The sequence below is a fragment of the Perognathus longimembris genome, chromosome 1 (genome assembly GCF_023159225.1).
Source record: "Perognathus longimembris pacificus isolate PPM17 chromosome 1, ASM2315922v1, whole genome shotgun sequence".
NCBI classification, from domain to species: domain Eukaryota; kingdom Metazoa; phylum Chordata; class Mammalia; order Rodentia; family Heteromyidae; genus Perognathus; species Perognathus longimembris.
The window spans coordinates 133,439,544-133,462,829 of record NC_063161.1 but is presented as its reverse complement, the minus strand read 5'-3'; the positions used below and the strand labels follow the sequence as shown (position 1 = coordinate 133,462,829).

The following is a 23,286-nucleotide window of genomic DNA, read 5'->3' as shown; positions in this document are numbered from 1 at the left end:
TAAGTGATGCGCCCTCCGGACAGTGGCCCAGGCGGCTCCCGGAGGGAAGAGGCGGGCGGTCCATGAGGCCACAGAAGGCGCCATCCCTGTTATTAGACGAGCCATCAGGACAGTAAAGCCAGGGACAGTAGTCTCTTCACCAATCTCTCCCCATGTCAGACTACTCCAGAGCTACCACGCCATTAAACCGAGCCCACCTCGCTCCAGAGAGCTGCCCTCAGTAAAGATGGCGGGAGGGTGGTGTTTAAAACAGGAAGTAAGCGTTTCCTGCAGGGAGACGAAAGACGGCGCGGGGGCGTGACCTGAGGGGGCACAGGGGCGGGGCCTGAGGGTGGCAGGGGCGGGGCCTATCTCCCAACCGGGTTCTCCGCTCTGGCGATGCATGCATTTCAGCCAATTGGAGCCCTCTATCCTCTGCTGGGGGCGGGCATAGGGTGGTCCCGCCCCCCTCAGGTGTCCACCTCTTTGGAGCTGCCGGCTGAGTCGCCTGGGATTTGGGCTCCATGGTCCCACGAACCCCGTGTCCCTCCGTGGGCTTCGGCAGGCAGCGATGGCGAGCGCTCGAGAGGACATCCCGGAATCTACCCCGTCTCTGACCGACTCCAGAGAGTCCCCCAGGTTGGCCGGGATCCCCGACTTGGAGACTGAGGACAGCGCCCGGCCCCTAGAAACCACCCCCAAGAAACTTTGCGGGTATTTAAGTAAGTTTGGCGGTAAAGGGCCCATCCGGGGCTGGAAGTCCCGCTGGTTCTTCTACGACGAGGGGAAATGTCACCTGTACTATTCTCGAACGGCGCAGGACGCCAACCCCTTGGACAGCATCGACCTCGCCAGTGCGGTCTTTGACTGCAAGGCGGACGCTGAGGAGGGGACTTTCGAAATCAAGACTCCCAGCCGGGTTATCACCCTGAAGGTAAATGGAAGGGTGTCCTTCTCCCCCCCCCCCCCCCCCACACACACACCTTCCAGCCTTGGCGAGCGCCTAGGACGCAGCTGGACACAGGTGCGTGTCCGCAGCAAACTGACTGCTGGAGTGATGACCTCCGTGTGCCCTGAGCTTGGGCTTTTCAAAGGCCTTTCCACCCTTTCCCTCCGTGTGTTCCCGTGGGCAGGGACCAGGATCTCATTCTATGGCTTAAGAAACTGAGTAATTGGGAGATGAAGTGAATAGCCTGCAGCCAGGTGTGTGGTTTGCACTTAGAATCCTGAATCTTGGGGGGTTGGGGGGGGGGTGGAGGATCCATTTGGTTTGGTTTGGTTTGGTTTGGTTTGTGCTGACATTGGTGTCTGGGTGCTATCCCTTAGCTTTTTCCACTCAAGTCTGGTGCTCTACCACATCTCTACTTCAGTCATTTTGCTGGCTAATTGAAGAGAAGAGTCCCTCAGATTTGTCTGCCCCTGCTGGCTTCAAATCACCATCTTTACATCTAGCCTTCTGAGCAGCCAGGATTATAGGCATGAGCCGCCAGTGCCTAGCTATATCCTATTGAGTCTTTGTATCTCTCATTACTATCTAAACTGTTTTGGGGTGTGCCTAACCACAGTAGCCATAACTTTCTCACTTGGGATTATGGTCAAGGTACCATGATTGCCATCCTTAAGGCCAGGATTCCCTTCTTGATGTTTTTCCCAAACAAAGTGAAGCTGACATGGGCAGAGATTTGGAAGATACACAGATAGGTTTCACTGATCAGCCTGGATTGTTCAGCCAGGCATGTCTAAACTAGTGGATACTTGGTGAATGTTTGCTTGATGAACATGCTTGCACATGCAGGGTGATGGAACCCAGGGCAGAATGCTTGTGTGAAGAGGAAGTACCCCGCCCCTTCACTGGAAAGACAGAAGTGAGCGGAAGAGGAAAGTGCAAGAAAGTCGCCACCCAAGAAAGTCGCCTCCCTCCCCATCCCCATCTCCCCATTTCCTAACCCCCTGCTGACTAAGCTCTGGTGCCTACAAGCTTAGTTCTCCTGAGTCTTGGCTGGTGACCACATTGGAGGACTCAATTGAAATAATGGCAAGAAAGGTATTTAAGAGGGCATATTGTCCAGTGTCTCCTATAAGTTCAGTGCTAGTTGCAGTGGTTGGACTTGTGGTTTTTACTATTCCATTCATCCTTGAATGTGCCTGGTTCTGAGCTAGGCCCTGGGATATAGAGTGCTTTGACCTGTCCCTGCCCCCAAGCCATTCTCAATACTCCTTAAGGTGTGATGAGTCAGGCTGACTTGGGGTGGAGTGGGAACACAATGAGAAGCCTTACATGGAAAAGGAGGTGAGCAGAGAGGGAGGGGCTATCCAGCAAGGCATCCCTGTGACCTGAAAGAACTGTGAGGTGACCAGAAGACAAAAGGGAGGAGGGTGCTGCAGGCTCAGATCCTTTGTACAACAGAAAGGAAAGGGGGGAGGGGGAGAAAAAGGAGTCGGAGGAAGAGAGGAGGAAGGAAGGGAGGGGAGAAAAAAACATGATGCAGTCATAACTGTCAAGAATATCATGGGTGCCTGGGATACAGGCACAGGGCCTAGAAGATCAGCTGGAAACCAGGCATGGTGATGCACACCTATAATCTGGGCACTACGGATGCTTAAGTAGGAGGGTGATGAGTTTGAGGTCAACTTTGGCTATAGAGCAAGTTCAAAGCCAGCTTGAGATTCTGCCTCAAAAAAAAAAAAAGCTAAAGGGCTGGGGATATGGCCTAGTGGCAAGAGAGCTTGCCTCATATACATGAGGCCCTGGGTTCGATTCCCCAGCACCACATATACAGAAAATGGCCAGAAGTGGCGCTGTGGCTCAAGTGGCAGAGTGCTAGCCTTGAGCAAAAGGAAGCCAGGGACAGTGCTCAGGCCCTGAGTCCAAGGCCCAGGACTGGCCAAAAAAAAAAAAAAAAGCTAAAAAGTTGTAGGTTTTTTGGTGTTTTTTTTTTTAAAGGTAGAGCATTTTGAAGAGGCTGGGGTGGGCATTTGTGCTAAGCTAAGGAGCTTGAACTTTGTCCTGTAAGTTCTGGAAGTTGTTTAAGAACCTTGAGCAAGGAAGAGTAATGAGACTGGAATGCTCACAGAGCTCATTCTAGCTACTGGGGAAAGACAGGTGAGGGAAAGGTGAAGCCGGGGTCAGGGGCCCATGCAGAGGGAATGGTGGCTGAAGTAGAGCTGCGGCCCTAGGGAGAGGCAGATGGCAGTGGTGGAGGAAGTCAACTATGGGGATATAAGAGGGATAGCCTAAGTAACTGGCTGGCTGCCTGGTTGGATTGGCTTGCCACAGTGTTTCCAGGGTCTAGAACCAATCCTGACACATAGAGTAGGTGCTCAGCATATGTGTCTTATGCCTTGTATAATAAAGGAGCTGTTTGGGTTTGGCCAGAGTTTGTCAGCACTAAGGTCATGGGAAGGGCTGTGGTCCCTGAGGGACCCTGGATGGGAAGAGAAGACTGGTGGTCATCATTCCGTCTCATTACCAGCTGCATGACAGGCTTGGGTTTCTCATGAGCACACCCACACCCCTCATCTGTGGCTCTCTGAGGTGGGGTTTGTCCTGCGTGCTCACAGAGCCTGCTGCTGCTTTCATAGGACCTTAATTGTGGGCAGTTTGGTGGGGCTCCTTGTCTGCCCGCTCCCATCCTCTGTGCCCATATGATCTCATGCCTTCCTTCTGTAAGCCACATATCTCCTGGCCACAAATGATAACAAAGTTCTAGTCTAGAAATGGAAGACCAGGTTCTAAGACCAGCACTGCCCAAATATGCCTGTGCCACTCCAGAGGCCTATATAGAAATAGCTGGTCACTCTCACTTGCCTCTCTCCCCAAGGGCCAGCAAGTTACTGGATGGGAATGTGGGCACTTGGACCATCCACTGCTGAGAAATCAGTGCCAGCATTTACTGCTAATTTGTTTGCTGTGCTGAAGCCTCTGGAACATGCCACCACTTTGTCCTGGTATCTGTGGGGCTTCATGGGGTTTCAGTGCATCCTACAGTCACCACCACATCATAGAGAGATGGAGCCAGGGCCTACCCCCATCAGAGTTCCAAAGCCCTTTTCCTTGTGTCCCAGCAGAGCAATCTCCCCTGCTTCTCGGCCCAGTGAGCACATTGTACTGTGTTGGACATTTCATCCTTATATCTGTTCTATTTTTTTTTCTTGGTCTTGGGGCTTGAACTCAGGGCCTAGGTACTGTCCCTGAGCTTTTCCACTCAAGGCTAGCACTCTACCACTTTGAGCCGCAGCTCCACTTCCTGTTTTTCTGGTGGATAATTGGAGATAAGAGTCTCCAATTATCATGGACCAGGCACCAGTGGCTCACATCTGTAATCCTAGCTACTCAAGGGGCTGAGATCTGAGGATGGTGGTTCAAAGCCAGCCCAGGCAGAAAAATCCCCCTTGAGACTCTTACCTCCAGCTACTCTGTGGCTCAAAGTAGTAGAGCACTAGCCTTGAGCAAAAGAGTTCAGGGATATCACCCAGGCCCTGCGTGTAAGCCCCTTGGACCCCCCCCCCCCCCACGCACACACACAAAAGAATCTCACAGAGTTTCTTTCCCTGGCTGGCTTTGAGCCACTGTCCTCAGATCTCAGCTTCCTGAATAGCTAGGATTATAGGCATAAGCCACCAACCCCCCCCCCACCAGCTCCTTCTATCCATTCTATAAAGCAGCTGTTTGTGAGGAAACCGAAGCCCAAAGAGGTTAAGGAACCTTTGAATAGGAGATCAGAGCCAAGAAGTGTGTGACGTTTCAGAGGTGGGTACCCACCCACAGTGACACTATGTTTTTTTTTGGGAAGGAGGGAAGGCCTGAGCCTCCTGTGACTTTCCCCCACAAGCACACCCATGCTACCCGGTAGGCACAGGGCCTTGCCAACTAAACCTTGTGCTTCACAGGCTCCCACCAAGCAAGTGATGCTGTACTGGCTGCAGCAGCTGCAGATGAAGCGCTGGGAATTCCACAACAGCCCACCAGCACCTCCTGCCACCCCGGACCCCGCCCTGGCCCGGAACGGGCCTGCCCTGCACCTGGAGCTAGGTATGTGCTAGGTATGGATGGATGTCCTCCCGTCACGCACCCTGGGCTTGGGGGGCGGGGGTGGGAGCAGGCGGCGGTATGGGCAGGCCTTTCCCCTGCTGCTGGGGATGAGCAGGAGTGAGCCCTCCCCCGCCACACACACAAAGGAAGCTGAAAGCCACAGACTAGTAAGGTTAGGAGCGAGGGCTCTGAGGCCAGGCAGCCTGGATTCATCCTAACCCCATGTGATTTCAGGCACATTCCATTACTTTCCCAGCTTGCTACCTTCCCCATCAATTGAATTTAATAAATGATTCCAACTTGAGGTAGGAACGGGCGGGGGGAGGGGGGATGGGGGAGAGCAAAGGAAGGGGTGACAGTGGCCAAGAAGTATTGTATTCATAACTTGACTTAGGTGATTATAACCCCTTTGTACAACTATTATTAAAACAATAACAACAAAGAGCTAGGTGCTGTGCTGGTGGCTGAGAGCTGAGGATCGCAGTTTGAAGCCAACTCAGGCAATAAAGTTCCGGAGACTCTCCATTTAACCACTAAAAAGAAAAAAGAAAAAAGCTGGAAATGGAAGCTGTGGCTCAAAGTGGTAGAGTGCTAGCCTTTAGCAAAATAAAATAAAATAAAATAGAAAAAGAGCTCAGAGACAGCACTCAGGCCATGAATGAGTTCAAGCACTAGGACTAGCAGGATTGGCAACAAATCAATCAGTAATTCCTGTTGTGAAGCTCAGCTGAGTCCATACCTTTCACGTGGTCAGAACAACGCCTCTGTGTTGTCAGAGCCACAAGACATCAGCTGCTGTCATGACAACATTATGAGATGTCTCAGGCAATGAAACCTATGCAGAGTTGCCATGAGGAGGGGCTAAGAAACGATGCAATGCTAAGCGGGCTGCATCCACAAATGTTTTTACGCTGTGAGCTGGGCACCTGCCTGCTGTTTCCAGAGGACAGAGTTGTATGTCCCACCCAGCCCACAACTGAAGTCTTTCATTCATTTAATTGCTTGTTCACTTCACTTATTCATTTGTGGTGCCAGGCAAGTATTCTCCTATTGCGCTCCATCCCTAGCCCTTGGTTTTTGAGATAAGGTCTCACTTTGTAGCCCAGCCCGGCCTGTAACTCTTGATCCTCCTCCTGCCTCAGAAGTGCTGGGGTTACAGGTATATACCACCATGCCTGGCCACAAGTGAACTTGCTTGATGAGTCCTAGCCTATCCCAATATAGATGAGTCTGGATGGAGGTTGTCCTCTCTTACCACCGTGCCACAGCGAGGAATATAACTGGTAGATTTCATAATGGGGTTGCTCCTGAAACAGTGTGGACTTTCCGGTCCTAGTACCGAGTCACAGAGTGTCTGAAATGCTGCACCTTGAGGTGCCATGCCACTGAATAGGCAAAGGCAGGACTTGGTGTAGCTGCCTCCTGGGCCTCTATCCCTGGATGCGTCACACGTCCACCACAGGTGGATCTGCCGGTGACCGTCTCTGTGTCCCCCATGACCTCTAGCGGTGGCAAGTCACTTCTCCAACCCCCCACCCTGATGGACACCATTTGCCAAAAGTCAACCTCAGACTAGACACACCTTCCAGTGTGTGCTGAACTGAAATGCGGAGAGCCAGCTTGTCCAAGGCTTGCCTGGGGCCTCTTCTGCTATGGCAGATTGGATCCATGTGCTTAATTCTGTGGCCTTGCTGCAGGGCACACACAGTGAGGCCTGTCAAGCCAGCCCTGCTGGGTGGGGGAGGGGCTATGGGCCATGGGACGGGCCCTGTGGTTGCAGTGGCCAGGGTTCTGGCAAACTCAGGAGGCTGCCCGTCTTGAGACTTGTCCCACAGCAAACCAAGCCAAATCTCCCAGAACCCAGGGCTGTAGCCGAATTGGCTGGCTGGAGAATTGAGCAAGTCCAGGAGGTGAGGGCCCATCCCTGGAGCAGGCTCCTCGGCCTCTGCAGCCCCGCCCTTCCTGAGGAAGCAGGCCCACCCCACCCCAGGCCTGGACAGGCCTTCTGATCTGCTTATGACTTTGAGTCAGGGATGTCCTGTGAAAAGCCTTCAGTTACTGTCTCTGTGGCATCTGCAGGGTTCGCTTTCCAGCGTTTCCAACTGTTTCACAAGAAAGCTCAAAGGAGGAAAAATATTCAGACCTATATGATAATAATACTTTGCCAAAGTAAGCTGTGATTTGTTGAGAACTCTTATTAATGTTTACTGTCACAAACAGCGCATACATACCAGGTACTGACGCTGCTTCGGAAGCTCGTATGCATCATCTTGTTTAATCTGTACAGTGATCTTCTAGAAATGATTCCCACTTTACAGAAGAAGAAACCGAGGCTCCTTGTAAGGAAAGATCTTTGTTTGTTTGTTTGTTTTTGCCAGTCCTGGGGCTTGGACTCAGAGCCTGAGCGCTGTCCCTTAGATTTTTATTTATTTTTATTTTTAATTAATTACTTAATTAATTTTTTTTTTTTTGCCAGTCCTGAGGCTTGGACTCAGGGCCTGAGCACTGTCCCTGGCTTCTTTTTGCTCAAGGCTAGCACTCTGCCACTTGAGCCACAGCGCCACTTCTGGCCTTTTCTATATATGTGGTGCTGAGGAATCAAACCCAGGGCTTCATGTATATGAGACAAGCACTCTTACCACTAGGCCATGTTCCCAGCCATAAGGAAAGATCTTGCATGGATTTAGAACCCTGGCATGCAGGTTCTCACTACCTTCCTCAGAGCCAAAGAGGCACTTGGACATTTCCTTCAGGGAAGCAGGGCACTCCTGGCCAGGCTCCTATCTCTGTGGTGACAAGGCAGCCAAGGGCATAGTAGGAGAATCATAAAAACCCATGGCCTAAGTGGTCACCTCCCTGAGGGCTTTTTCCTGGCTAAAGAAGAACCCAGGCCTCAGACTGTGGATTCTGTTTCTGCAAAGTACTCATTTCAGTGGTGGACAGCCCTTCTCTGCACTAGCTTGTTCTCCCCAGCCACCCCTCCCAGAGAGGGGCCCCCCAGTGAGTCACACCTTTAGTGCATTGGAATCCATTACTGTCACCTTCCAGCTTTGGTCTTGGCCATGGAACTATTGCCTTTTCCTCATCAGTAAAACCATCCAGTGGTGGCAGCTCTGTGTGGTCTGAGCATATATCTCAGCCACAGGTGGAGGTGGTAGGCAATCTGATATTATCCAGAAGTACTTGCTAAAATAATAAAATCTGAGGCTGTGGCTCATGTCTATAATCCTAGTTACTTACGAGGCTGAGATTTGAGGATTGCAGTTCAAAGCCAGCCTGGGCAGAAAAGATCATGAGATTCTAATCTCCAGTTACACACACACACACACACACACACACACACACACACACACACACACACACACACAAATGGCTTTTGGTGTTACCAAGTACTAAGCAGCCAGCTTTTTGGCACAGCCTATTGGCAACTAGCCAGTGTATTGTCCACTTTGTTTCACTGATCGCCGAGCTTTCCTCAAGTGGAACAGCTTACTCTGGCCCCTGCCATTGTGTTTAGTGTTTCTGCAGATATAATGCACAAGTGAATTCCTCGCCCTAAAGTTTTCAGCTCCTCCCTCGCCAAGAGGGCTCCACAGGAAAGGCATCTGCAGCCAAGTAACTTTATTTTTTTTTATTTGTTTTGTTTTTTGTTGCCAGTCCTGGGGTGTGGACTAAGGGCCTGAGCACTGTCCCTGGCTTCTTTTTGCTCAAGGCTAGCACTCTACCTCTTGAGCCACAGTGCCACTTCTGGCTTTTTTCTATATATGTGGTGCTGAGGAATCGAACCCAGGGCTTCATGTACACAAGGTGAGCACTTTACCACTAGGCAATATTCCCAGCCCCCAAGTAACTTTCTTGATGAGTCAAGATGGTTCCATCATGTAAGTGATCCTGGTTCTTTCCCACTGTTTGTAACTTTCCATCATAGCTTCTCAACATACCACCTTCCTACTCTTCTATTAGATGAAAGCATCAGAATTTGCCCAACCTGGTCCCAAGTTTTTAGAGCTTTATATTACTCCTGACTCAAGGCTAATACAAACAAGGCCAGGATGGACCCTTAGCATATGAAGTTTCTATGCATCTCAGACTTCTTCAAGATGGAATCTCAATGTAGGATTAGTTATCTGCAGGTCTGAGGTTGGAGGCATGGCTCTGTGGTAGAGTGCTAGCCCATGAGCAAACATGTCAGGTACCAAGTTCAAGTCCCAGATCAAAAAAAGAAAAAGACATCTGCAAATGTGCATAATTTTAAGGGTTTTCCAGGAGGGCTACAGCAGCAAAACAATCCATTCCTAGGCTGCAACGATACTGGAAGAGCCCTCACTGCTGCAGTTAACTTGCGGGCACGCTTGCTCCTGGGTGGCTGCCCAAACCCTACCTGCTGTGGGTGTGGGCTGAGCCCAGCCCAGGCCAGGTCTTTGCATGTAGAGTGCTCACAGGTTGATCTGTCCTTGGCTCCCCAGAACGAGGTGAGGAGGCAGAGCTGGAGGAGTTCCTGTGTCCTGTGAAAACGCCCACAGGGCTGGTAGGGGCAGCAGCTGCCCTGCAGCCAGCCCCTGCCATGCCTTCTGCCCTTCACAACATCTCCCTCAAGCACCTGGGAACGGAAATACAGTAAGTGTCAGCCGGGTGTGGGGCAGTGGGCCTCCAGCAGCCCCTTTCTTAACTGAGGCTTAAAGTCCGGGCCTCGTGCTTGCTAGGCAAGTACTATACCACTTAAGCTATGACTCCAGTCCTTTTTTCTGGACTTTTGGATAGGGCCTTACATTTTTGCCTCAGATGACCTCATATTGCACTCCTCCTGACTGCCTTCTGGTAATTGGGGCCACAGGTATGAACCACCATGCCATGCTTTTTGCCTGGGCTGGCCTTGAACTCAAGATTCTCATGCCTTAGCCCCCTGAGTGCTGAGACTACAGGAATATACAGTCACCCCTGGCATATCCTAAATATTTAATGTGATTAATTGAAAATAAAGCACATAAACTCAGCCTCTCCACAATCGCCCCACCACCAATTATGAGATTACTCATAATCTTATCACACAAATATGCTTGTGTTTTCTATATTTACATAAGTATAATCAAACCCATATTGAATGGAAGAGATTAATGATGGTTTCACAAAGGTGAGGTGGCTTGTATATATTTTGCCATTGTCAGGCTTTGTTTTGAACTATGGCATAAAAGGTAAGTTTGGAGACAAACAGCCTGGGTTTGGATCCTGGCTTCATCGGTCATGGGTTTGGATCCTGGCTCCGTCGGCCATAGGTTTGGATCCTGGCTCCATCCGCCATGGACTGTACCACCCTTGGGAAGTTGTTTGCTTTTTCTACTTCACTTGCTTTGTGTGAATATAACTGTTCACCTTACAAAGCTAGAGTGGGTTGGGTTGGAGGTGGCTCAGGTGTGGAACCCCTGTCTAGTGAGCATCCTGTGTTCAAACCACAGCCCTGTAACAGGGGTGGCTGGTCAAGGCTAAGTTGGGGACTGAGTTCATGCAGACTGTGTTGGGACTGCACCAGACCATCCCAAGCACATAAGAAGAGCTGGCGGGGCTGCCGTTGTTGCTATCAGTGAGAGACTGGAGATGTCAGAAATTCAGTCCATGCCCAGCACTCATCCCATTTGGCTGCTTGCTTTCTCTGTGGACCTTGGATGACCCAGGACCTCTCAGATGGCAGGCTAGATTGCCTACGGAGCTTGGACTAGGTTCCCAGTTACCGCGATCCAGGCACAGGCGTCTCTGCTAGCTTCCGTGACTTGGGTGACTAGGATGAGCAGGGCCCTTCCCTGGAGTAAAGCAAGTTTTAGAGAAAAGCCAATGAGTGTCCTTTGTGGTTACAGGTAGCATTTAGAGGGAGAGACCTGGAGCCTAGGGGAGAAAGAGAGATCTAGGCTGGAGAGAGGTGCAAGGGCACTAGGCAGAGTTGAGCCTGCTAGGGGATAAGAAGCATCTGCAGAGACTCACCCTAAGATGGGAGGGGGAGCACTGGGAGTGTGCTGGGGGGAGGGACCTGATGAGTCCAGCCAGCAGGACCCAGGGGTGGCCCACCTTGATGAGGCCAGGCGCATGCCTAGTGGAAGCCGCGGCAGAAATAGAAGAGAGGACACCCAGAGATGGAGAACGGAAGGAAGTTTCAGCGCATCCCCCAGTCACTTCTCTCTGGCTGCTTGTGATGGCCACAGAAAGTGTGAGGCAACACTGTAAGGAAAAGGCCATGTGTTGCCTAGGGCCCCAGACAAGATGCTGAGGCTCAGCTGCCTTTGTGTACCCCAAACCCCGGCAGGCCTCCCCAGCGCTGTGTCAGCTGCTTGTGTCCTGACGTCATTATGTGCAACATAGTTAAGTGCTCTGACGTGGAGTTCACATCCAGCCCTGCCCTCATCAGCTCTGTGGTTTGGGCTGTTCATCCTCCTAGAATCTCACCTCTCCTCTCTGTCCAGAGGGCAGATAACAGTGCTTATGGACTTGGGTTGTTGTGAGGCTGAAGTGAGCGGAATGTGTCCATGTTTAGCTCTGAACATGGCCCATGCACAGCCTAACTAGTGTTGGTTGTAGAGTGGAGGAAACTGAGGCTCAGGGAGATAAACTGGCTTGCTGAAACTTATCCCTGCAGACATCCTTATGTCCGTCTGTCACTTTGCTGCCCTGGTCTTTCACCCTCCATGCCAAATGGCCTATGAAGTTGGGTGTTGGTGGCTGGCGTCTATAATTCTAGCTATTCAGGAGGATCTCTGTTCAAAGCCAACCTGGACAGACAAATCCTTAAGACTATTTCCATTTAATCAGAAAAAAGTCAGAAGTGCAGCCAGGCACTAGTGGCTCACACACCTATAATTCTAGCTACTCAGGAGGCTGAGATCTGAAGATCACAGTTTGAAGTCAACCCAGCAGGAAAGTCTGTGAACCTTATCTCCAGTTAACCCCCAGAAAACTGGAAGTGGCATTGTGGTTCAAAGTAGTAGAGTGCTGGCCTTGAGCAAAAAAGCTCAGGGACAGTGCCCAGGCCTGACAGTGCTCAGGCCCTGAGTTCAAGCCCCACAACAGACAAAAAAGTCAGAAATGGAGGTATAGCTCAAGTGATAGAGCACCAGCCATGAGCAAGAAGGCCAAGCAAGAGTATGAGGCCCTGAGTTCGAAGTGCCAATGAAAAGAAAGAAAGAAAGGAAGGAAGGAAGGAAGGAAGGAAGGAAGGAAGGAAGGAAGGAAGGAAGGAAGGAAGGAAGGAAGGAAGGAAAGAAGGAAGGAAAAGAAAGAAAGAAAATGTTCTATGGATTACTCAGAGCAAAGCAGATGAATTTGTGTAAGAGAGACATATTCTTCAAGAAGAGTTAGCTGGGCAGTGTCCACCTGGCCATGTCAGAAAGCATGGGGCTCCTGGTGCCAGGGGAAATGTGCTAGGACTTAGAGGACTCTGCTGCCCTAAAGCTGGGGTTCCTGTATCCTTGCACAAGCCCTGGGACATGTTCCAGGTTGTGGTTCCCAGCTAGGGAAAGTGTAGGCAGCCCTGGTGGTTGCCCCACCCAGCCTCTGGCTGCAGGGATGAGCCCCAGAGCCGGCCGCCTGCAACTTCTGAGGCTTGTGGTTTGTGAAATCGCATGACAGAACCCAGCCCACAGGGCTGTGCTCATCCAGGTCACAGTTACTCTTCAGTAATGACGTAGGAGAAAGGAAGAACTAGGGAGGGGAAATACTAGCTCAAGGAGTTAGGCATTAGGAGTATTGGATTTCCATTTCTTCTCTGCTCTTAATTTATTGTATCTAGTTTTTTGTTCTTAATCTGTGGTAGAGCTTAAACTCAGAGCTTGGGCTCTGTGCCTGAGAGAGCTATTCTGCTCAAGGCGAGTGCTCTACTGCTTTGAGCCACTGTTCCATTTACCCACTTTTAGGTGGCTCATTAGAGATAAGAGTTTCACGGACTTTCTTGTTGGGCTGGCTTTGAATTATGATCCTCAGATCTCAGCCTCCTGAGCAGCTAGGATTACAGGCGTGAGCCACCAGCGCCTGACCCTCATGATCTCGTTATTTTTTTTTTATACTGGATTCAAAAAAGAGTCATTACTAACAAACTCTACAGACATATAAAGGACTATTAGGATAAGATGAGGTGATACAGGCCTGTAATCTCAGCGCTGGAGAGGCAAAGGCAAGAGGATTATGAATGGAGGCAACCCCATCTTTAAAAAAGAAAAAGGAAAAGACTAGAAGGGACGAATTCCTAGAACAACTAATTGGCTTAGTGGAGTTGACTCAGAAGCAATAGATAATTTGAGAATACTTAATCAAAAGCAAGGAAATCCAATTACTCATCAAAAACCTTGGATGCTGATAGTTTCTGAGGTGAACTACAGGGAACCCATGAAGAAGGGCGGGGGGCATTCTGTGCTCCCATACAGGCAGAGGAGGGGCAGCCACTGAATCCAGCCGTCCACCTTCCTCTGGATTCCCACGTGAGAAATAAGTCTGCTTTCGTATCTTGCAAGGAGCTTGGTGGGGTGGTCTTTCCATGTGACTTGTTAAAGGTTTCTCTGTGTTCCTTGCTGTTGGACCGGCTTTTGTGCTACCTAGTTCCCTCCTATAACCCACTCAGGCATTGACTGGAATTCTAGTGCCTAGATCAATGGCACATGGCTCAGCTTGGCCGATGGGCGGCCCAGGCGTGCAGTGCAAAGGCATCCCCGGGGCCTTGATTGGTCTAACCAGGTAGTTAAGAGGTCAGGGGAGGTTTTGGAGGGCTAGTTTGGCCAAATCCACTCAGCACATATGAGGTGCAATCTGTATTTTAGGCACTGTTGTCGATCCCCGAGTGAAGGGAAAAGACACACATGAAACTCGAAATCCAGCAGCAGGGCTGGGGCTAGCTCAGCTCATAGACGCAGTATAGTGTGCCCAGGAGAATGCATGGAGGTGAAGTGGGGGGTGGGGCGGGTCAGGGTGGCTTTCCAGGAGGATTAATCATATAGGGGTCCTGGACCCAGGGAGACTGGAGTGGCTGGGGGGGAGAGGCATGGAGGTGAGGTGTGGCCCCCAGAAGACAGCAGGAAGGGTGCAGGGCTAACAGCCTCCCGTTCCTGGCTTCTCCTTTCAGAAACACCATGCACAACATCTGCGGCAACAAGCAGGCCCACGGGACAGGCCACGGACCACCAGTGGAAGAGTCCCCACAGAGCGGAGGGCCTCAGAGAGAGGAGCAGTCCTCAGGCTCCGAACCCAGCGCCCCAGGTGAGCGCTGTCCTGGGGTGGGGAGGGAGGGGAGAGGGAACTGCTTTCAGGGGCCAGGCCTCTGGACTGGATGTGTGCTTCCTCTCCTCTCCACCCAGCATACATTGTGTGTGTGTGTGTGTGTGTGTGTGTGTGTGTGTGCAACTTCTGCTGCTATAACAAAATGCATAAACTATATGACGTAAAAGGTGACACCCTCTTCTCCCAGCTGGTGAGAGGCTGGGAAGGCCTCAATCAAGCCACTGTCAATTCAGCATCTAGTGAGGGTTCGGCTTCCAGAGAGAGCCATCTCACTGATCGCACCCATGACTGGAAGTCAGGGCTCTGATCTCGTCCCTTTCTTCTAAGGGCACCCATCCTGTCTTGGGGCTCCACTGTCAAGCCCTCATCGAAACCCAGTCACTTCCTGAAGGCCCCACCTCCTAGCCCATCACACCCACACCGAGGACTGGGGCTTCTTCACTAGAGGAATGCAGGGAACATTACATTGAATCCACAGCAGTGTGTCAAAGATGAAATGCTCCACTTTACCACTCCTGACCTTCCAGACATTGAGAAGCAGTGATTTTTTTTTTAATTATTGTGGTGACATATACTCAAACAAAATGACCCTTTTAAAGCTGGATGTAATAGTCCATGCCTGGATTCCCAGCACTCTAGAGGCTGAGGACAGGAAGATCTTGAGTTCAGGGCTAACCTGAAAACAAAAATAAACTGGTGAGTCTCACCTGTAATCCTAGCAACTCATGACACTAAGATCCAGATGATCATGGATCAAAGCCAGCCTGGGCAGAAAAGTCCATGAGACTCTATCTCCAATTAACTAGCAAAAAGCTGGACTGAAGGCAAGGCTAAAGCAGTAGAGCACCAGGCACCAGCAAAAATGCTGAGCAAGAGCTCAAGGCCCTGAGTTCAAGCTCTTGGGTTGGTGGAGGGAGGAGTTTTAGCATCTTTAGATGTATAATTCAATGGATTAAGTCTATTCACATTATTGTGAAACCATCACCACTATCCATCTACCTCCAGAAATGTTTTCATCTTCCCAAGTGAACCAGTTAGCAATGATGCTGAAAGTAATAAAGGAAAATACATTTCCTTCCTCCCTCCCTCCCTCTTTCCCACTCTTCCTTGTGAAGGAACATACAATGACTTTCAGGGTTATGGGCCAGTGGCCCTTTAGGCTGACCAGGTGTTATACTGTTTCTGTTTCTCCTCTTGAGCAGGGAGAGAGCCAGAAGATTCTCCAAAGGCAGCATCCAAACCCTCTGTGCCCACCATCACACAGAAAACCAAGCGCCAGAGCAACACCTTCCCATTCTTTTCTGATGGGCTGGCAAGGACCCGATCGGCCCAGGAGAAGGTAGTGGCATTGGAGCAACAGGTGCTGGTGCTCACTACTGAGTTACAGTCCCAGAAGGTGAGCCGAAGCTTCTGCCTCAGGCCCCTGTGGGCCCCCAAGCTTGGAACCTTGTGGATAACTACACATGGCACATCTTCCCTACTGGGCACAGCCTGCCCAGTGGGCCTTAAAGAACCAAAAAACTGCAGGAGAGGAGAAGAGAGTCTGTCAGACACACTAGGTGACAAAAATCCACTAAAGGCAGGGGTCTCTTAGAAGCATCCCAGAGAGACATGGGCACCTGGCCCAACCCAGAAGAAAGGCAGTGTTTGGAGGGGTGGTTGGGATGCAGGGTCCTGGGCAATCAAGGTAGCACAGTTGTGCAGGTAGCGCAGGTCCCCAGGCAGGGAACCTCTCAGGGCCCTTGCAGCACTGTGGGCTCTGAGGGCCCAGCCTTTTCTTCCTCCAAGAGAAAGACCTAGGCTTTTGTGTTTGAGCTTTGGCTACATTCATTGCCCCCCCCCCGCCCCCGCCCCACTTCCTTTCCTGGCCCTTGATCTAGATAGAAGACTCCTGCTGGGGATGGGGCATGTGCTCCTATACTTCGGAGTCTTTGCCCCTCTCATAGATTTCTCTTTGTCCTCTCAGTGCTCTGCCTACCTAAGTTTTGCTTCTTCCCAGAATTTCCAGTCCCCAAATAGTAATCACCATGGACAACTCTCAAGGGAACTGACAAAGGCTTTATTTCTGGTGGGCCAGGGGCTACATTGAATGACATAGCTGGTGATCAGAGAGGTAGATCAGTCATTCTGCCTTCTTAGTTCATTTATGTATTCGAGGTTTCACTGTGGGCCTCTCCCATGCCCCGGGTGCTGGAAAAGGGCAGGGGGCTAAGGACACGGGCCCCACACTCAACCAGTCACATTTCAGACAGCAGACCCAGCACCCCAGTACACGATCACAGCACACACTGGTGCCGTCACAGGAACACAGCAGCCCTATGGGAAGCTCTCCTCTCGCCGCATTGCCCCCTCTTTCCATACTGTGTAGGAAGCCCCCACCCCTGCCTTTCTTTCTGAAACAGGACAAATTGTCCGAGGCCACCTGAGGCCTGGGTTTTCCCTGAGGTGTGCCCCCTGGCACCTGGGGAGCAACCACTTACCTCCTGTAAAGGCAGGCAGGACTCTGGGGGTTTAGAAGGATGGGCAAGTTGTGGACAGCCCCCATCCACTCAGAGAGAAAGGGTCACAATGTAGTTGTTCAGTTTTTCAAAATACTGGAGCTTTTGCCAGGCTCCAATGGCTCACGCCTGTAACCCTAGCTACTCAGGAGGTGAGATCTGATTATCACAGTTGGGAGCCAGCCCAGGCAGAAAATTCCATGAGACTCTTATCTCCAATTAACCACCCTCCCCCACCCCCAGAAAAATACACCAAAAGTGAAGCTATGGCTGGAGTGGTACAGTGTTAGCCTTGAGCAAAAAAGAAAAGCTCAAGGGCAGTACCCAGGCCCTGTGTTCAAGTCCCAGGACCAACATACACACAGGTGTGTGCATACACACACATACACATGTGAAGTTTTTTCAGTGGGTAACCTCCAGCATGTTACAGGAAGGTGGTTGGGAGACAATGCTCTTGTTCGCATGGACTGGCACGGTCCCCAGCCATCTCCTGTGCGGCAGTCTAGTGGTGACTTTATGGTAAAGCACAGCACAGCCTGCATTCTGCCTGTAAACGGGTCCCTTCTCCTCTCTCAGCCCGTTTCATGTGTGTGAATGCATCTGGAGCTCTTCCTGAGGGAAGAGATCTGTATTTGGAGCATACGGCTGAGGGCACCCCACAAATGTCACCCGCTGCACTGTGCTCATCTGTTCCCAGTGCTGACTCCTTCCTCACTGGAGCAAGTACCCCACAGGGAATGCCACTGGGGCCTCTGGGAAGTGAGTTCAGGCCATGGCAGTGATGCAGAGGCCCGGGTCTTCATTCGCTCCTACCCTACCAGCTCAGGACCACCAGCAGCCTAGACACCACAACCAGAGTGCAAGGAGAACAGGAAACTTCCGGCTTGGAAGTGAGGCAAAGGAAGGCATAACAGAGAAGACAGCTCATCTTTGGGTGTCCAGTGGTCCCCAAACCCTCAAAAGTAGAGTTGGGCATGGTGGTATATTCCTATAATCCCAGCTATTCAGGAGGTGGGATTATTGTGGTTTGAGGTCATCCCAGGCAAAAAGTTACTGAAACCCCCTTCTCAAATAAACCAGGCTTTTGTAGACTCCTGTGGTCCTAACTACATGGAGGCATAAGTAGGTGAATCATAGTCCAAGGCTGGCCTCAGGCAAAAAAAAAAAACAATACACAAGACTCTACCTGAAAAATAAGCAAAAGCAAAAAGGACTGAGGTATAGAACACCTGCCTAGCAAGGGCAAGATTCTGAGTTCAAACCCCAATACTGGCAATACAAGCAAACAAAAAGAAATTCTAGGTGGGAAGCAATTCATCTGAGACCCTTAGAGTCCAACTCATCTGTGGGAAAACAGCCCTAGCCTTCCCAGCAGCCACACTGCAAGGCGCTCTTCTGTGTCTGAAGCAGGAAGACATTGCTGTCTATATGCCCCTAGCATTAGGGAGCTGAGAACAGAGCTGTTGTCCTAGCTCAGCCAGCCATGTGGCCCTCACCTGTGTGACCCAGCACAGTGCTAGCACTTCTTGTCATTCCGGAACAGGAAATTGGGTCTGAGAACTATTCCAGACCCTCAGCAGGGTTGATCCAGGGTTCAGGCCTGATCTTTCTTTCTGGAGAGCCTCTGTCCTTGAGCCATGCCATGCCTGAAGGAGGTTCAGGGAAGGTGGGTAGCTTGCCCAATTTCACACACCTGGAAGAGCCAGGCTTGGGGCCCTGATCTCCCTTTCCAGCCCAAGCTGCCTTCTCCCCCTGATCAATGTAAGGTCCACCCTGGGGAGGGCTCCGGTTACCTAGGTAACACAGGTACTGGGCATCTGCCTGGAACCTTCCTGGGAGTGGACCTTACAATTGCATGGCCTAGTCTCAAGACTCCAGCACTGAGCCTGCCTTTTGGAACACATGAGGGAAGTCCTGTTTCTCCCTACTGGTGTACTGAACCACAGTGAGCCTGCTACCTGTACAGCCCTTATCTGTCCGGCTACGTTCAGTGCTGGCCCTACAAGAGGTCTGGGCTTCAGGAGATGGTGCCAGATGGCTGATGGGCCAGGTGCCATAAGCCCTGGGAGCTGATGGAGCCACACCCAGCCTGAAGGCCATCTGCTCTGACAGAAGGCCAGCTCCTGTCTGGTAGAGGTGCCCATCTGTTGGCTGCCAGGAAGGCTGGGCCCTCAGGGGCCCCTTAGCTCCCTCAGGTTCATTTGGTAAAGACACAGAATTATTTTTCAGGAATCTTGACTGGCTGGGGCAAGGAATGGTCCCTGACCTGGAACTCTAGCCAGACTGGAGTCCACACCTCTGGCCCTGTGCCTGCCATCATGGAAGGGGGCTGGGAGGCTTGCTACTGCTTCATCTCTGACAGGAGTTCTTGGCATCCTTTTCTTATCTTTGAGGCAGCTCTGCCTGGAATGGGCTTCCTTTCTCCATCCTAATTATGAGTCTGCAGAGGTTGGGTGAAGGAACTTGCCTGAGACCATCCTTGCTAGATAAGTTCTCTTTGAGGTTGGATGGGACTGTTTGTAATCAGTTACTATAAGGACATACCAGAGGGAGGCTACTTCATAAAGAAGAGATTTATTTTGGCTCCTGATTCAGGAAATACAAGGATAAATCACCACACGTGGCGCAGACAGCCTTCTTGCTGGCAGAGATCCAAGGCAATGCGGGGCAGCCCATGGTGAAAGACATAGGCCCACGTGTGTGTATCTGTGTCTCTTCCAGTCTCTCTCCCTCTTAGAAAGTCATCAGGATTCAGTCATGGGGCCCCCATCCCAACCACCTTATTCTAATCACTCTCCCAAAGACACCCCCCATCTCCATGGACCCTAGGTGAAGCTCTAACGGATTATATTTCATTGCATGAAGTGTTGGACACACAAATCATAGATAGCCCATGGCAGGATCTGAGGCCTGGGTAAGCTGATCACCGCCCACTTAGGCCACCTTTAGCTCAGTTAGTGGTGAGAATACCAGTGCTTTCATGCCAAAAAGCCTCAAGCATATCACTTTCTGTGCAGGCTGATGGTTGGGAGAGCCAAGTGGGGGAAGAAGATATCCCGATGTAATGAGATAGCTTTAGAGTCAGGGGGAAGAGCCCCCCACCCTGCTTCTGATCCTCAAGTGTGACTCAGCAGTGGTATCTGGCTCCTCACCAGTTACCTCAGGTCATCGCCAGATCTCCACCAAACCAGAAGCCCCGTCTAATGGAATGTTAATCTCACCAGGGCCCTGAGAAGTAGGTTGCTTCATTCTGAACATTCCAGGCATTCTGGGTTGATGTGTACCCACCCCCACTTCACCTTCCTGCCACACACCTCCCACCCTACTCTTTCCTTTCTCTAGGCCTTCCTCAGCCTGCCTTCCTCAGCCTGCCTTCCAACTTCCTTCTCAGAAAGTAGGAAAGTACCCACCTTTTCCTCCCACCTGCTACTTGGTCCCCCTGGCCCCATTTTTCAGGGTTCAGTATAAACTGCTGTATCCCTTCTGGTCTCCCCCCCCCCCCTCCGCCCCATCTACTTCCTCCACAGGCAGAAGTCACAACCCATGCCCATCCACAGGCTCCCAGAACACCAGAAACTTCCATGGAGGTGGTTCACCCTTGACAGCTTTTGCAGTCCTGGGAGATGGGAACTATGGCAGTTCCCTCTCAGGCAGCAGCACAGATGCCCAGGGCCTGTCATGAGTGGGCAGTTGGTACAGGTTGGATGCATGGATAGGTGTGTGGAAATGAGAAGCAGAAAAGGGGTGGTCACTAGTAGTACTGAGGTTTCTGAAGACATGCAACTGTGATTTTTTTTTTTTTTTTAGTGTTTCTACTCAAAGTGGCATTCTTCTTGGCAAGTTATCCTATCTAGCTGAACTATTTATTTAAATATTTTGGAATGAGTATAGTTGATGAGTCTCTAAAAGAATGTGTTTTCTCCAACTGAGACTGGCTCAGAGCACAGCATCGTGGCCCGAAGGCCATCTCTACCACTTGGGCCTGGCAGCAGGGTCCCTAGCTTCCTGTGTTCTGATGCTGGCCCCCCAAAAATTCCCGCTCCTGGGGGAGGTAGAGACTTGAAGGCCCAAGGAATCCCGCATACCTAGAGTTTCCTTGTGTTCAATTGCCCCTGATGAGAAGGAGGAAATCAAGGGCTGTTTCTGAACTTTCCAGCACTTCCTTGTTCTGGCATTGCAACATTTAATGGGCCGAGTTAAATGCACAAATGCATTGAATAAACTCTGGGAAGCTTTGCATCAGGGAGTGCTGGTGTATTTCCTCTCTAATTCTCTCTCAAGTTGACAGAAAGTACTGGACGCTAGATTAGAAAGGGCTTGGCAGCCTCAGCTAGTCATTGTACAAAGGAATATCACAATTGATGAGTAATACATGCCTACAGGTTTTGTTAGCAACTAAGCTCAAGCTTTGACATGTCAATGCTTCAGGACCAAATTGTACTCTGCTATCCTGGACCTCAGTTGGTTCATCCTGGAAAATTACAGGTCTAAGTCAGGGTATGGGTTCTGCTGCTATAACCAAGAAGCCTCCAAGTATTATGTCCTAAAGCAAATACAGAGTTTCTCCCTCTAACATTGAGGAGTCCCAGTTAAGTGTGAGCAGGTCTATGTTGCTGGAGTGGGGGCTGCAGGGGGGGGGGACGGAATGGGAAGAGGAGCCTGCCACCTTCAGCATGAACTTGGGAGTCTCAAGTGGCTGCCCTCATTCTTGCCACTTTTCAGACAGAATTTCAAAGAGGAACTGGACCCCAGGAACATGTGTCTACTAGTTTCAGGGGTGACCCAGAAGCTGCCCACATTCCCATGTAGGCAGAATAGTCACCTGCTCCACAGTCTGCCCAGCCAGCACTCTGCAGGACAGAGAAGGCAGAAGTGAGTGTTGAGATCACATGAGACAATGTGTGCCCTCTCTGGTACCTGTCAGGCCTTCCCCGAACTCATGGGTGTTCCTCCCCACCCCTCCGCCCCTCAGGAGCTGGTGAAGATCCTGCACAAGGCACTGGAGGCTGCCCAGCAGGAGAAGCGGGCGTCTAGTGCCTACCTGGCGGCAGCCAAGGACGAGGACCGGCTGGAGCTGGTGCGGCACAAAGTGCGTCAGATCGAGGAGCTGGGCCGGCGCGTGGAGGCCCTGGAGCAGGAGCGGGAGCACCTGGCGCACGAGGCCGGCCTGCGGGAACAGCAGGTGCAGGAGCTACAGCAGCATGTGCAGCTGCTCATGGAAAAGAACCAGGCCAAGCAGCAGGTCATCTGCAAGCTCTCAGAGAAGGTCACCGAGGACTTCGCACAGCCTCCTGGGCCCCCCAGTGCTACTGACCCAGACTTCCTGAGCCAGCAGGAGCGGATGGAGCACCTGAAGGTAGGCCTCCCTCCAGGCCAGCCACACCCTCTCCTGGACCCCAGGCAGGGCTGGGCTAGTGGTTTGCTACCTGGGGTACGGTCACCATCCTGCAATGGCATGGCCTCGCCTTTGCCATCCTGGGCAAAGTGCCTCTAACTTAGAACATTAGAGGCGAGAGCCCAAGAACAGCCATGTCAGGAGCCTGGTCCATGCAGAGTCCCTTGGTGTTATTCAGTGCGGGCTGTCCTGCACAGCCAGCGCCCTGCACAGTACCGGCAGCCTGTGCTGCAGTCATTGTTGTTCTGTTCGTAGGACTGACAGAATGATTGCTGTGCAGACATTGTCCTATGTGCCCAACCTGTACCCAGTCATGTCCCCTCACACCAGCCCTGTGAGGCGGTCACTCATACATAACAGCACACCCATTGTGCGGGCATGGGTAGCAAGGTGGAGAGAATGAAGACACGCGCTCGAGCCCTGTCCCGAGTGTTAGAGCGGAACTAGGTTGGATGTTGTGTCTGCTGGCTGGTGTGTCTGCTCTGTACCTCTCAGCTCCTCTGCTTCTATAGGTCCCACCCCTTTCTTTGCCTTGCTTTGCCTTCTGTCCTGTCCACACCTCTCTCCCCAGGCCTTCCCAGGTCACGGGACCCAGGCCAGGGACTTTATTTGAGGTGTGACGCCTGCAGCTTTCTCTTGTGACAGGAGCTGCCTGGCCTACGGGAGGCCTGAAGCCTTAGCCCACTGTCACCTGCTAGTCTGGATCCAAGTCTTGGTTGACCCTTGATGGCCACTCACATACTTAGTTATAACCTTGGGAGCTCCAGTGCGCCCAAGTGACATAGAAGATGTGAACAAGGAAAAGGAAAAGCAATAGAAAAGCATGTGCGAAGCAGTGGAACTGTGTTGAGCACTGGCGACTGCCCCAGGCTGTGGTGTGCACCAGCCCTGGCTTGAAGTCCTAGCTCTGCCCCTTGCTAGCTGCGCGCCTTGGGCAAGTTCTCCAGCCTCTGTATGAGAGATCTTGTACGGTAGAATACACCAGACCTTCAAGTGCAGGTGCAGCTGGCTTGCAGTAGGGACGCTTCCTCCCGGCCAGTCCACTAAAGGGCTTCCTGCTTGCCTGCCTCATCCAGCACAGGCCAGAGCCTAGGTGAGTCTGCCCGGACCCACTTGTCTGCCTGTCACGGGCC

At 51.4% G+C, this 23,286-nt stretch overlaps 1 protein-coding gene across 2 annotated transcripts in view; it reads left to right on the top strand.

The window, feature by feature from the left end:
* The first annotated feature begins 399 nt into the window (after nucleotides 1–399).
* Nucleotides 400–23,286, top strand: part of Tbc1d2 (TBC1 domain family member 2) — a 38,856-nt gene continuing 15,969 nt past the window's right edge. The window contains exons 1-6 of one of the 2 annotated variants that reach the window (XM_048337708.1): nucleotides 400–913; nucleotides 4,870–5,011; nucleotides 9,469–9,628; nucleotides 14,106–14,239; nucleotides 15,463–15,656; nucleotides 21,731–22,114. In XM_048337708.1, the coding sequence (XP_048193665.1) occupies nucleotides 551–913; nucleotides 4,870–5,011; nucleotides 9,469–9,628; nucleotides 14,106–14,239; nucleotides 15,463–15,656; nucleotides 21,731–22,114 (1,377 nt within the window). In that variant the 5' untranslated portion in view covers nucleotides 400–550. Of the gene's footprint in view, nucleotides 914–4,869; nucleotides 5,012–9,468; nucleotides 9,629–14,105; nucleotides 14,240–15,462; nucleotides 15,657–21,730; nucleotides 22,115–23,286 lie in introns of those variants that run through there. The other variant, XM_048337724.1, reaches the window with a different exon arrangement.